This window comes from Centropristis striata, chromosome 17, assembly GCF_030273125.1.
Source record: "Centropristis striata isolate RG_2023a ecotype Rhode Island chromosome 17, C.striata_1.0, whole genome shotgun sequence".
Lineage (NCBI taxonomy): Eukaryota > Metazoa > Chordata > Actinopteri > Perciformes > Serranidae > Centropristis > Centropristis striata.
This window is the reverse complement of record NC_081533.1, coordinates 23317093-23333056: the sequence shown is the minus strand read 5'-3', so window position 1 is coordinate 23333056 and position 15964 is coordinate 23317093. Positions and strand designations below refer to the sequence as shown.

Here is a 15964-nt window from a genome sequence, read left to right as displayed (position 1 = left end):
TTTTAGCACCTTACTCTTGAAGGACAACTCCTGAAAAAGACAATTCTGGTCAGCATTGCAGCATCTTCTGCAGCCAGGGAATGACTGATATGGCACGGCAATGACACTTGTGACATCACAACATTACAGTAGACCTGACAGCTCATTTCAAGGCACCGTGTCTGAATAAAGGCTGTGTACATTTCTCTATGGAGTATTTTTGATATGTTCACAGTATTTACATAGTACCTACACCTGCTCTAACATTTTCTTATGAAGTTTATTCAGAATAACTACCTGCATAGCTGCTAAAATACATACCTGATCAGCTTCTGTTGTAGTAAAAATTAGCAAAAAAAGACAAGATGAACATGAAGAACATGTCTTGACATCTACTTATTGTACGTTTTTGACACTTGTCCATGTATCCTCTGCGTGAAATGGGCCTTTTCCTCAGCAGACACTATGACAGGTCGTATTCAGGAAAGCACAGGTGACATTGATCACATTAACGATGGCTCTGTTCCAGTAATTCAGCATGCACAATACCAGGAGCTCCCCTGTGCTTTCCTGCAGTGATAAGATCCCTGGAGCTCTTTAAAATAATTTGGCAGTTGAGACCTTCTCATACAGTCTATGGCTGAGACCCGTTTTGAACCCTAGCAATTGTTTCTGCCTTAGAAAAAAAAAACATCTTATCCTTACTATCTGACTAACTTAAGACCAAAGTTTTGTTTCGATACGACAGTACATTCAGTGCATGGGTAGAAAAAATCTGGTCATATTGGAGAGGCCCTGTGTGTGTGGCATTAAGTGACATAAGAACATTCACTGTCCGTAATACTGAACTGACATAATCAACCAAACCATATGGTTTTATCAGGGTTCAGTTTGGATCCAAATGTGACAAAAGAATGACTGACAGAGAGCATTTGTCTTTAGCATCTTTATTCTTCTTTTTTCATTATTTTTGTTTGTATTGAAATTCATACTCTGTGTCTTCTGGACCTCTTTTTTTTTTTTTTTTTTTTTTTTAAACGGCTTCCGTCCTCTAAACGCGTCTAAACAAAATCACCAAAAATGATTTCATGTTGTACAATCCACCTGGCGGACATTCCTATTGGCTTCACCAGGGTGCCATCCAACACTTGTGTGAGGAAGTTCCATTTTAACTGAGATTTGACGTCTTCTGCACAGTTTAAGAACACACTTTAGTACTTGTGAGGCTGAAAATTGGAAAAGCTGCATGGATGTAAAGAAGTGCTTTCACCTGTCAAGACAAGTACAAGTGCACAAGTGTCTACTTAACACTTATACAGTCAAATACACCAGACATTATCGTCACTGTTAATACCACAAATGAACAGTGGCATGAAGAACATTACGTTCAGGTCACAAGATTTCAATACTGCCTCTGCATTTTCAACCAAAAGGGCTGAGAACTAGAAAAAAAAAAAAAAAGACCAAATAATTTATAATTCCTGTTGATTAGAATCTGCGTTTCCTAAAAAGCATCTTCACATATACAACTTTTTTCTACTGGCTCACATCTTGACAGCCATTATACTTGCACTACGAGGCGATGCTTCAGGGAAAGGCAAACCACAACAAAGATTTACGGTTAAAAAAGAACTTCCTCAAGGACGTCAACCGACAAAGAGAAGAACAGCAAGAAAGCCAAACTGTCTGCCACGTGTTCTATACTGCTTTATTCTGATTGGCCATGACAACATTGTCCCCTCACATTTCCTCCTGCTAACAGGACTGAATGGACACCACAGGTTACTGTACCCAGTAGAGACACAAAATGCCTCATCCTCACAAACATGAAGAGAAAAAAAAAGAAAAAAGGAGGAGAGGCTATTTGAAAACCTGATTTGGATATGGACACTTGATCTGATGCTGGACAAACTAAGCTGTCCAGCTGAAAGAGGCAGTGGCTGTGTTCCAGACCAAATACTCCCCTGTAACAAGGTTGTTCACTACACTCCATGAATCCAAACTGAACTAAAGGATGAGGCCGTGAACAGAACAAAAATTTGTTTGAGGATATTAAAAGAAAAATTCTCTGATCTTCCCTCTATAATATTTTTCTTGCGTCTCGATGCATGATTGAGAAACTCACGTCTCTGTTTTAATGAACTGGGCAAAACATAAACATGGACTTCCACATAAAATGGGAAAATAACTTCTGTATCCATGATTACACCTGTCCATGTCTGCTGAGATCATGTCAGGGAGGGTGGGGTCTGTATTTGGTTTGGAACGGAGCCGCCGCAGATACAAATAAGAACCCGCATTTCTAGATGCACAAGAGCCGTGTTGTCACAAGGAGCTTATGACATCATAGGAGCAAACGTTTAGCGGGTCTGACTGACCGTGATGATGCAACAGAGCAGCTGCAGAAACTCATCGAGTCCCCTAAAATGTTAGTCGATCTCGCTGTTATGGAGACCCTCGACCTTCTGACGATGTTTTTCAAATTTGACAGCGCACAAATCTAAGTATGTGAGGTCATTTTTTTAATGTTTTAGATGTTTATTTTGATTGACGCTTTGTCCAGGCATCACTCCCTGGTAGCTGCCTCAGTTCCAAGGGGACATCAATGAGATCTGCGTACTCTGAAGACATCAACGGCGCCTTGTGAAATGCAATGATGAGCTAGCGCCTGCAGTAGGGCGGTGCTGGTATTACACCCCTCCCCCACCCCTGTTCCCAATGTCCCTCAGTTTACAAGAAACAAACAGGAAAATAAAAAGATTAAAGAAACAAAAAGAAAGAAAGAAAAAGAAATCCCCCCACCCCCCAACTGGGCCTGCCAGCACGCCATTGACTTCAAGTGTGTAGGAGTGTGTGTGCGTGTGGCTGTGTGCATGTTTGTGTGCGTGTGTGTATCAGTGTGTGTGCGGTCGTGGCCGCCAGAGTCTCTGAGAATATGTGAGAACTGGTGTATGTGTGCGCGCGTGGAGGCTCCATGGGGGTGAGGGGGACTCCTAGTATTTCTTCCCCGGGACGAACTCCTTCGCTTCGGGATTCAAGATGCTCTTCCTCTGCAGAAAAAGAAGAGACAAACAGTATGAGCATCCTCCTCTTAACCTAAACTCTGAACGTCATCCTCTCAGTGAGCTCCTCTGTTAAATTAGATGCATCTCTGACTCACCGCCACTTCCTCCAGGTTGTTGTGGTGATCGCTGACAGACAGGCCGTTGAGCTGCTGCTGCAGCTGCCCCACCCCCTGGTTGTTGAGGTCACGCGAAGGGATGAACCAATCCTGGTCCTCCTCTTCCAGCATTTCCTGGAAGCAGCGCTCCAAGAACTCCTGCTCCAACAGCTCCTCTTCCACCTGGAAGATAACCGAGAGAGTGGCATAAATACAGCAATACCGACAGGGTAGGAATGTATGACAGATTATTTGCATGACAAGAAGGAAAAATAAATCTTCTAAGTAATGTAGTGGCATTAAAATACATGACTCATCCAGGCAAGCAAGAGAAAAAGACTTGAGGGGTCGAGAAACCACAGAGCTGAAAAGAGCACAGCATGTGGGGGGGTTGCATCACATGCACATTTCTACCTATACATCACAAACCATATAGCTCAAGTGAAAAAGGAATCCAAGAAAAATAAACTGTGGGTGGTTATCAGTCATCCACTGACCTGACAACCTCTGCCAGGATGGCGATGAAATGATTAAGGAGGGCGCAAAATATAATGACAGAGCTGAATGTACAGGAGAGTCAGAAGGCTGCAAGTACTGGTGAGAACAGGGGTGGGTGATATGTCCCTAAAAGATTATCACAATATTTCAGAGTATTTATGCGATAACGATATTCTTGACGGTATTAAAAAAATACAGAAAAATATATATAAAATTAATTTTTTGTCTGTATAAATAAATAAAAATTGTACAACAAAATAAAAATCAATCATAAATCTCAAAAGTAGCCAAATACAAAACATTAAATAATGAAAATAACCATCTGAGGGTCCGTGGGCTCCCCAGGAGAAAATTTTGTACATTTTAAAGTACAATGTGATCAATCTCATCCACTTTGAGAGCTAAATGTGAGCAAATACCTCACAAAAGATTTTTCACAGTCAACAGGGCTTTCCACTAGGACATGGAGCAGCCAGACAGTGTTGAAAAATAGCTGGCTAGGGGGTCCAGGGGCATTCACATACGATCATTTTTTTTTTCATATATTAATTTCTATTGTAATTAATTATTGTAAAGGAGAATAAAGGCTCTTCTATGTTTTATTTAAGGCATCTTATTTTGACAGTCTTCTTGTACATTATGGTGGATTCTGTGCTCCTATTTTGAAAGCTGAATTTGTTTAGTGACAGGAAGTAATAGTAGCTTTTTGTGATTAAAAACACTTTAATTGTTAGCTAATGTTAGCTCGCGGCTAACTAACTGCATAATGCAACAGTGTGTTTGGACCTCTGACGGCCCGGACGGGTTGATAGTATTTAGTTCGGCTCGAGCGCACACAGAGAGCAGGTGGGGACGGACTGATACAGACAGGTAGGTGCTTGTTTTGAGGTGCAGTGGGAGGGCAGCTCGGTATATTCAGTGTGTGTGTGTGAATGTGCGCGCATGTCTCCGAGGAGGACGGAGAGGTGGGTCGGGGTTTTGACTGACAGGTGTCAGACACTCTGCTGAGCAATGGTAACACAACGCAAAATAACTTTATATTATGAATAGTGTACATATACTTTCAGTAGCTTGAAATGTGATGTTAGCGCGACTACAGTGGGCCGCCATGGTTTAAGTAATTAATTGGAAATCCTTATGCCACTAAGTCAAGAAGTAGGAAAGTTGCCAATATCATGATATGCATTTTTTCTTACCAATAAAAAAATATACCGGTATAATCGTGAACGACACGATATGGCACACCCCTAGGTGAGAAGACTAGAGTATTTTTGGTTGGTTGTTTTTTTTTAAAAGCAAACATGCTTTTTAAAATTAGGGGTTCACCGAGCTAAATATCTGTGACCAAGAAATGTACTGAGTGGGCTGAAAAAACAAACATGTCAATCCTTTCTGGTGAACAAATGGGGGCACAAGTTGTGTGACCATGAACAAATTTCTCTATGCATTTTTGAAAATTTGAAGAAAAAAAAAGGAGCATAAAAGTTTTTAAGCCGACTTAAGGTGTTTTATGTTTTTTCAAAAAGTAGTTAATGAGCTAAATGGGAGATTTAACCCTAAACCTAATGACTGATCAACTGTTTCTGAGCTGATGTGAAAAATCAATTATAAGTTGCTCATTTTAATCTAATTCCTGAGGACTTCTCTTCTTGTTAACAACCTCTTTTGTTTACTCTCTTCTTCTACTGTTTATTGACTGATTAGCCTGCAGAAATACATCACACTGACCATGACCAAAGTACCTCTGTGCAGCTTTGTTTATTCGCTCTAAACCCGTTGATGGAAACATCCCTAATTCACATTTCCTTTAAGGAGACAATTCCAAATTTTTCTTCCAAATTCACTTTGACTTTAATGGAAACACAGCTACAGTTTCTAATTGACCTTAAAGATATCCTTGACATTTCTTGACTGGCAAACAGAGGCAGATGTTGGTCTGAACACGACATTTAGATTTTCATTTAGAGTTGTGATATTGAGACAGAGCCCACAATACTAGAACTTTGATTAAACTAATTATTTCTGCCAGCTGAATTTTCTCAAGATGACATTGAGTTTAAAAGGGAGAACGTGTGTGTGAGGGGGATATTGAAAGACAAAAAGGGACAGAGACCAAATAGAGAAAAGTAATGAGTAGAAGGAGACTCAAGGTTCTCGATCTCTAAAATCTGTTGCCCATAAATTGTTCATGGCGTGCTTTAGGTCTATAAAACATAGCATGAGCACACACCTGTCTGTTATACTCTTCTTCATTCTCCATCCACATGTACTCAGCGAACGGGTTGGCGTCGCTGCCCTCTCCTGCGTGCCCATTGGCCACTGGCTCCTTTCCCTCCTTGCCCGGAGCTCCGCCTCCTGGTGTCTTGGCCACCTCTGGACCGCTCATCTCAGCCGGCTCTGCAAGAGAGGACAATTATGAAAAGAGCAATTGTTAGAAAACTGGTCAATACAAACAGGAACAGGAACTTTAATGATAAATCACAACAAAAAAAAAACACTTTTTGTTTAACATTTTATTAAACTTCAAAGACAAACAAATTAAAACACCATGCACCATTTTCTTCCTTTCTTAAAAGTCAGAAAACTTCTCAGCTACATTATCTCATCTGAATCAAGGCTCCACTCAGCCCAGATCCAAACTGAACAAAAAGCAGCATCTCAGAGCATTTCTTAAGCTGTAGATAAAATATAACTCACTGTTCATACACAATAAAACCGCCAAAAAACTATTTTCTATAACTCACAGACACATTGAAAACGGACACCAGCTGGGACTGATAGTCATTGCCAACACTCCTCCGTGACATCTAAAAATATTCTTACTGCAAACACCTAAATGAGTCTGAGGGCTTAATCGAGTTGTTGCCATTTTACGACTCCAATCAATCGTATTTCAGGTTGGTGATTTTCAGTGCAGCGTTAAAAGGCCACAGTGCATTATTATCAAGAAAAACACAAACACGCACGCAAACACTGAGTGTTACATCAGTTGGATTACACTAACAAAAAGAGAAAACATGGCACAATGTCCTAATTTCTATACACAGTTTGGCTTCAACGTCTGGAGCAAAACAATCAAGTCAAGGAAGATTATAAGCCAAGTCAAGGACAACAAAATAAGAAAAGCAGGACTGTAAAAACATGAAAGAGGAAGGCACAAGTTAAAAAGCGTTAGTTGAAAACACATTAAAGCAGTGCATTGTTGTATGTAATGGTAATGTCCTTGTAAGATTATAAGAACGCAAACATTACATGTATGAGAGATAACTTCATCTTCAGATAAGGAGCTTCCATCCTATTGACCTTCTTCTCCGCCTTTGTACTGGGTGTTATAAACACCTTTTACTTTCTGCTACATGATTTATCCACGGTTTAAAAAGGCACTGACATTGTACGCAACAGGAATTATTAAAAATATCACAAAAGATGGTGATTAGATTAAGATTATTTGTGCATCCCTACTTCTGTGAGACAGAACTCTGATGAGAAATGCCCACCACACATAATGACATAATCCTCAGACTGCCAGCCAGCTCAAACAGACTTTTCATGACTCAACTGCGGCCTCGCAGCGGGGAGAGAGGGACAGAGAGAAAAAAAAAGTAAAGCGATGATCTCAATGGAGCCATGCACACAGCCCCAGGGTCAGCCTGATGCAGACACACTATAGCAATGTTTGACTTGCCAGGACGACTCCCAGCAGCTTCACTCATAAGAACCTGATTTCGAAACAAGACATAATGTGACACCTACTCCTGAGGTTTCTGTTTATCGGCCAGTGTAACAACATCAACACATGAGACGCATGCTGCTGACTGGACACAGGGACAACACGGGACACACTGTCCTTCAGAGGAGTTCAAATAAGCACGTATAATCTAAGTAGGTTAGTAGACTATGTGGAGGTGTGCCTGCCTGGCTCAAAGCTGTCACTGTTTCTTCAGACAATGATAAAGCAGTCTAATTATGCAGTGCAGAGATTTACACAAGATGTTAGCTATGAAGGCAAATAATAGTCAGGGAAGGAGGGCCTGAGAGGGTAACAAAGAACATTTTGTAAAGCCTAAATTTAATTCTGCACTAGTTGAGCGCGGCGCCGGCATGTTCAAAGTGTTTGAAGCCCGCATGTGCGAGTGTGCCAATGTGTTCACATTCACTTTAACTGCAGTCTATAAACTGTTATGGAACAACAAAGCCTTTTAGCATCAATTGCCAAAGTCTGACAGTTTAAACAAATGCACATTAAAGATGTGCTGCATTTAATTCAATATATCAGGCTAGAGTGTAAGAAAAAAACAACAATCAAGTTTCTCATTTATATCTATATCAAAATTATTGATATTAATTTATCAATTACAGATTTCTGGTTCCAGCTTCTCACATGTGGGGGATTTGCTGCTTTTCTCGGTAATGTATCATTTTCAGTTGAATATTATTGGATTTGGGACTAAATACAAGCATCAAGACATCACGTCTGGCTTGTGACAGGCAATTGTTACTATTCTGACATTTTATAGATTAAATCATGACTATTTAACTTTAAAAAAAAAGTTCAGTATAAACTTGAGATATTATTGTAGGATTTCTTCCAAAAAGCATGAAATCCCTCAAGCTAATAACAATCATGTGAATCCCCAAGCCTATAAATCAATCTAACAACTGAGTCACTGTAAACATGCCTGGGCTCAGGCAACACGAGAGCGCATGGCAGATAAAATCAGCATGAACAAGGAAAAGTGCAGACAGCGAGCACTGTGCCATTATGTCCTGCATGTAGCACTTAACATGTTCGCGTTGCATAACCATGTGTTGGTCACCATGTAATATTTAGTTAGCAGAGCCTAGCATCCTCCATGCCCTGCAGCTGAATGCGATTGGAGCAGATTTGATGAGCGTGTAGGATAAATAGCGGAAAGGTAAAATGCTGATGTGCAGTAGGACAACACAGAAAATAAATATTTAGAGAAAATCAACAAAAAATGCAATATGATTGAGGTGTAGCTCTGAATTAGATGACCTCATATGGCACTCCAGTTTTAGATGATGTAAACATGTTCTGACTGGTTGACTGACTGCGTGTTGCACTTCTAAGCTCAAATGAAGCCTCCCTCTTAATGTATGGCACCTTGATTATTTATTTCTTCACTGCAAATCCTTAACACAAATTCTATATCATCCCCATCTTATTTTGCAAGGCCAATGTCTCTCCTCCCTAGATTATTACAATGGAGATGGGAATTTCCATTTGAAAATTGTATTGAAACATGTTACTTGGAAGCTATTTTTAAAACCAATCCAATAATTTATCAAGCAACTTAATAAACATTCACTGGTTCCAGCAGCCTAGGTATGAATGCAAATTCCATTTTTGTCAGTGTAAAACAGTTTTTTGCAACTCATTCAGCTCTGGGACACAATAATTAGCATTTAGTTTGCAATTATCTGCCAGTTTAATCAAATAATTGTTGTTTCATAGCTCCACGTTAAAAAAAAAAAAGAGGATTTGCCATATCTCACCATGCATATCATTGTAAACAGAATTTTTGGGGGTTGGGCTGTCGGAAGGGTAGATAAACAATTTGACAATGCCACCATGAGCTCCAGGCTGTGATGGACACTTTTCATAAAGATTGGCGTTTTACAGACTGAATTTCAAGAAAATGGATGTGGCATTCATGAATTGATCATTTAAAAAATATTGACTATAAAAGCACAAGTTAATAAAAAAAAAACAGAAATTTCTCCAACTGAACTTATTCGTCCAATTGATTTCTAAAGTGCCCAGTCTAAACTAACTGATAATATCTCTGTCTGCAGTAAAGTGAACAAATGACGCTATTTAGAGGCAATATCGTTACCAAACACGTTACCAATTCCTGCTGGGAAAACTCTAAATATAGTTTTGTTTTTTTAACATATTGTGGCTTACATTAAACCAATGTTTTGCATGGTAATGTGTTTTTTGCCTTAATCTGGACCCTGCGTGTGAATAAAAGTTTAATTGAAAAATGCTCCGTAAACAGCTCTAATTAGTGGGATAAGAAGAAGATAACGGGATAAGCTTCGGTGCAAATACCATAAATAACAACTGTTTTAAAATCAAATTTATCGGTTTTCATATCAACGGTTTGTTAGAGGAACCAAAGACACTTGGTGTACTTACATGTGGAGAAAAAAAAACTTAGAATTCTCAAACTGAGATCCAATCAAAAACAAACACAGTAAAAGCAGAGCCATGTTTATGCAACTTTGTTTACTGTTCATAATAGCAGCTTTGAAAATGCCCAGAATAAACCGCTTCATGACAGATTATGTAATGTAACAGTGAGTGCACTGTGTGTAATGGGAGCTGTGTCGTCGTAGCTTATAGCATGCTAACGCCTTCTGGAGGCTAACAGGCTACACCAGGTGTCCGGGCCTACCTGGGAAGTTGGTAAAAGGATTGTACGGTTTTAGCCGAGGTAATGCTAAGTGGCTAGTTCATGTTAGCTGCAAATAAAGATAGACACATAGCTGTGCTGTCAATGGGCGGGCCTAAGGTGAAAGCTATCCCAGTAACAACAAAGGCTAGCGGGCTGGCTTTTTTTCAATAAAGTGACTTCGCGTGAAAACAGCTCACAAGCAAACAACGTGACGGATAATTTAAACAATAACATGTATTTCAACACATGAGGCGTTCACCGAGGTCAAATTCCAGTCCTGTTCGGATGCTTGAGGCCAAACAAAGTGGGCTGCTCAGCTCCGAGCTAGCACGCTGCTACAGCATGGCAGCATCACTGGAGCAGGTCAACACAACAAGCTCCGCTGCGGGATTACGACAGCTTTACACCGACAATAAACGCCCTTCAAGGTGTTCAAAGTTGAAGTTACCTGGCATTGTGCTCTCGGTTCGACGTGTAACGTTACACAAAGTTCTTTAACTACACCGTGAAGAGTGCGTGTCCGTCGTTTCTCCAGTGGGGATTACTCTGTGCTGCGATGCAACGTAGCTCAAGTTAGCTAAATCCTGTTAGCCACCTTGCTAACGTTAGAAAGCTGGGTCAGTCACGTGGTCTAGTGCTGCGTTCAGGTTTGTTCAGGAATGCGGGAATTACAAACACTGCACTTGTAATGGGGAAAAATGTATATTAACCCTCTAAAGCAGGGGGCCACAATTTTTCATCGACACCACCACATATAGGATTGTGCACTTAACCAGATATGATGAAACTGCCATTTTAAATACGTTAACAGTGCAGTAATTTAACATAGTTCATGCTCAAATGCATGTATAACAGTATAAATAGGAATACAAAAGGTTTAAAGCAAATAAAAAATAACGACTTACTGTGATTTCTTTTTTTTTTCAGTGCTAGAACAGCAGACCAACATTAATTGCAAGAAGTACTTTTGTGCATTTTTACACTGCACTTTTAAGATTTCATGTTCAAATGCATGTAGTTGTACTGAGGGCCACTTCAAGTGAGGGTGCGGGCCGGGTGTGGCCCCCGGGCCTCCAGTTGCCCATACCTGCTCTAGAGTCCATGAAAGCACTGGCACATTACTTCTTCACGATGTGAAGACATAAAAATGAAGCAACGTCAAGCTTTGCCATCAGCTTCTCTCTAAAATTCTGGCTTGAAACAACATGCCAGATTTTTTAACGATTTTATTCGGCCAAGTAAAACCGGAGATAATGTCAAATATATTAAGTATAAAAATATAGAACTAGAGATTATCCTCATTTTACCTGTTATATGTAATATTTGCAACCTGTATTCTATTTTGCAACATTTAAAATTCTGTGTATTGAAATATAATTTTCAAGATCAGATTTTATGTTTTTTCTTTGTTTGTTTTGGGTTCAACATTTTTATCAAGTAAGTCAAAGTTAAATTTATCAGGACATATAGGTGAGGTAACGCTGAAAAAACTGATACCAACATGGCATGGTGAAGATTTTTTAACAGAATTTTTAAATACATAACAGCCCAAGATTTCAGAGGGATAAAAAAATAATAATAATTAAATTAACATTAACAGATCACAATTTCCCCCAAAAACCTGAGGTAATATCTGTACATGTCTTGTTTTATTCTACACCTGTCAACAGCACTTGAATGTATCAACCCTGCTACGTATCTGAAATGTTTTAAAATTTTTATTCTTATTTCAGGGATGGGAAGTTTTAAATATGTATTACTAGATTTTAATGCATTGATTGGAGCTGGGGAGAAATGGTACTTTATTTCTTCTATGCATGAGAATACTATAATACTCTTATACCAACAGTCCTAACAGAGTCTCAGCTCTAGCTTTGAGAAAAATGTAATTATAAACTAACAAAATTAGTCATTGAAGCTTTTATTTTATCAATACAGTTGTCCTATGCTGTCTGCAACAGTGATTTGAAAATCAGTTTTCATATTTTATGTGTCACATTGCAAACCTTAGCCACCATATTGAACAGCCCTAGCTCATATGTCTCATCTGAAAATTGACAAATGTGGGCAAGTGGCAATATTTAGACCATTCCATAATTAGATAGGGTCCAGGTAGACAGTCCACGTAAAGAGCAAATTAAAAACAAATGGATCCAAGTGCAGAACAATATTTACAGTGATGCACAGAAACAGATGTGCCCGGATACGCAAGCAGCTACACCACAACATCTGGTTATATCCTGCCACAGTTTTTCCATTCCTATTCTCCCCAGAGGTTGATAGTGCGTGATTTGGTAATGGATCTTAAGATTTAACAAGATCCGGCTCTGATGAACTCCAAACATCAAAACACTGTAAATCACTAACCCTCCAGCCAGGATTTGTTTCTACTAAAAAAATACATCAAATGTAGATCAAGGTTTGTTTTCTTCCCACAATTCTACTTAATCAACAACAAATATCACAATAAATTAACAGACTCGACGGACATTATGTTTCTGTCTTCTTTGGTTTGAAGTCCCTGTTGTTAATGTTGTTACGCGAATTGAGTGACTGACAGCAGCTTTCTTTGTGGTTGCCTAGCGAAGAAGAGTAATTATCTTATTTTAAGTCCACAAAGTGCATAAAGTTCAACCCCCACACCTATAATTTAGAGTTTTACACTGAAAAAAATGATGGCTGGGAATATCTTAAGGCCATGAGTTTATTCATATAGGGACAACTGCTCACTCAGTCATTAAATATGAATGTAACTATCTTTACTTTAAGGTACTACCTCTTTGGTACAAACACTGTTTTCTACTGTTAATAAACAAACACATTAGCATGGCTACAACCACAATTATTTCATTATCAGTTAATTGAATAAAATGCTGAACATATGCAATCAAAGTAACATCTTCAAGTTTCTCATTTTGTCCGAAAACAGACCCAAACCCAAATTAATTATTTTTTTTAATCATACATAAGAGCGAAAAGCAGCATATTCTCACATTCACAACAACAGCCTTTTAGAGTTTGGCATTTTTACTTGACTGATGAGTCAATTATCTTTAAATCAACCAAACCATTGGTTCCTAATCAGGAGGTAAGGATCCCACAAGGAGGTGTGTCATGTTCGCTATATGAGAGTCTTCAAAACAATGCTGGGCTCATTTCTTCTTCTTTTCGACTCACCCTTCTTTACCATAAAACATTGGATTGCATAATCTCTTCAAAAAAACATCTTAGTTGCAACATCCCGCAAGGAACCATCACTTATTTTCTTGAACTGTTTGCAACTCAAACAGCATGTGCAAACGCAAGGCCAAAGGTTATGCGTCACAAAGGTTGGGAAACCAATCGAGTAATGTAATCGTTTCCACACTACACGTCACAGTAACGCCAAAAGGCAGAAATCGGAGCTTACAAATGTGTACCTGAATGCAACACGTGTGAACAAACATCCCTCAGGCTCCGCCACACCACCACTACACTTTCTACACTCTTCAAACATAAATGCCTGCGTGGCTTCGGAAATAACAGCAACTTTGTCGAATAATAATACATGGTCAACACTTTAACTAGCTTTTTTGTGAATGACTAAAGGATTATCACGATGAACAAAATACTAATAAAGTATTTTACTCCAACCATACAATATAGTAACATATCGTCTCACTGTTAAAATAATCGCCCAAGTCATTTTTTGTCAAAATTGGTTGTTGTTTTTTTGTCTAAATCATCTCCTCATGACGCCAGCCACCTATGGTAAAATCACCTACATCCTCAGTTGATCAGATCATGTGATTTTACCACTTTAACATCATCACTTCTTTGATAATTTGCCACATTCATAGGCATCAGATAATAACCCAGCAAAGAAGAGCTTGAGGGAGATTGTTTAGTTATCAGTTTAGTTCATCAGTGTTTTATTGTTGACACTAATATTGGTAACACTTTATTTTGAAGGTGTCTACATAAGAGTGACATGAGCGTGTCATAAACATGACATGGGATGTGTCATGAACATTAATGACACTTTGAAGTAACATTAATGCTCATGATACTTGTCATGTCATGTTTCTGACAGGCTTGTGTGACTCTTATGTTGACACCTTCAAAATAAAGTGTTACCATATCTTGCTTAAGTCACAAAGGCATGATCAAAAAATTGCCTAAGTCATTTATTTCTCTTAAGTTACATACTTTACACACAGTGTTATTACTATGCCAATAGCCATCCTTTGTTACATCATTTTTGAGTGAAATGATCAAGAAATGTCATATGTTACACTTTTGGTGAAGTTTTTTGTGTTTCCTGCAAAGCTTGAAAAAAATGAGTGAGGCGATTATTTTAACAGGGTGACGATATCCCATGTCACCAATCTAAGTAAAATATAAATTCAACATGTAAAAACTGCATATATTCACGAACATGACAGTGCTCTAATGTTATAGTCCGCTTGAATGCAACCATTTCTAATGCAAGAAAAGACTTTTGAGTTGGTTTGCCACCATTTCATAAAAGTTTTCCCTTTTCAGACTGAAATTGAAGGGCATAATTGTTGCAGTGCTATAAGTAGCCTGGTGTTAGCAAATTGATGCAAGTTGTTAAAGAGATATGTGTTTATATAGTAAAGATGTAGTATTACCAAGTTAACTGTTTTTTAATCAACATTGTTAGCCGTTTCTTGTTGCTTTCTTGCTACTCTTTCTTTCTTTTCTTGTAGCAAACAGCTATCTTCCCCCTTTACTCCACCAATAACAACAGACTCACCACACAACTTCAAGTGCAAATAGGGGGGAATCCGCAAACCAGCTGTCGGGGGAAAACGGCTCTTTTCCGGTCCCGGACGTGACAGGAAAACCACACCGCGAAGAAATTCTTCTGATAATCTCCAATACGATTAATAAACACGTGTCTCCTTTGTCAGTTTGCTCGCGTTATTGGCTAAAAAACGGGCAAATCCACTGTTTTTTCAACCGAAACGTCGAGGGGGAAAATCGTTGTGTCGTGGGTCGCGTTTGTCCAGCTGTACACTTCAGTCATTGGTTGGAATGTGCGTCAGTCAACGGATTCTAGCGATGCTATTGGTCCAGATGACCACACGCCCCTCCCCCACCCCTCAATTCATGTAAGTAAACAAAATATCACCCTTTTTTTTCGATGCCCCTTTTTGTAGTCAATATGACCAGTTAATATTTGACAGCGTGTCTGTATTAACTCAGTCTAGCCTTTATTTAACAGCTGAGGCTCTAGTTTTATGTTTGTTGGGGCTTTTAGGGCGAAAAAGCGGGAGTAAAAGTAGAGCAGATGAAAGAATTTAATATGTTTGTGTGAGCAGAGTGAGAGTGCACATGCTTTCCAAATCCCTAGTTTGTGCCTCATCTGTAACTGTAGCATTGCAGTCACATCTGTTTTTCAGCAAGATTTATTGGATTTAATTGAATAAATATTTGTTTTTATAGTAATGAAGATTTATTAAAATACTCTCACTGAAGAGTCCACACAAACACAGAATTGTGTTTATTTGATCGCTGATCATTGACAGTGGTGGAAAAGGTATTCAGATCCCTTACTTAAGTAAAAGTACTTATACCACACTGTGAAATTACTCCACTACAAGTAAAGTCCTGCATTCAAAACTTACTTCGGTAAAAGTGCAAAAGTATCAGCATCAAATTGTCTTTAAAGTATCACAGTAAAACTATGAGTACTTTTACTTTGATGCTTTAAGAACATTTTGATGGGCTCACTCAGATGTTTTATATATTCTAAATATAATTTGATATATTTATATAAGAATAATTTAAATATGGTCAAGGTAGAGTTCATTTAGGTAGAGCAAGAAGTAAACATTTGCCTGTAAAATGTAGTGGAATAGAAGTATAAAGTTTCATAAAATGGAAATACTCAAGTACA

The 15964-nt window shown here is 38.7% G+C and overlaps 1 protein-coding gene across 2 annotated transcripts; it reads right to left on the bottom strand.

Moving 5' to 3' along the window:
* Window positions 1–1276: 1276 nt before the first annotated feature.
* paip2b (poly(A) binding protein interacting protein 2B) lies at window positions 1277–15083 on the bottom strand. Of its 2 annotated transcripts, none has more exons than XM_059354986.1 (4): window positions 14819–15083; window positions 5868–6034; window positions 3140–3322; window positions 1277–3029 (listed from the first exon to the last, which is right to left on the bottom strand). In XM_059354986.1, exons 2-4 carry the CDS (start codon window positions 6021–6023, stop codon window positions 2973–2975), a joined length of 396 nt encoding a protein of 131 aa, XP_059210969.1. In that variant the 5' UTR covers window positions 6024–6034; window positions 14819–15083; the 3' UTR covers window positions 1277–2972. The 2 variants fall into 2 exon arrangements, with proteins under 2 accessions (XP_059210969.1, XP_059210968.1); XM_059354985.1 differs by lacking the exon at window positions 14819–15083 and adding an exon at window positions 10508–10675.
* Between the last annotated feature and the right edge of the window lie 881 nt (window positions 15084–15964).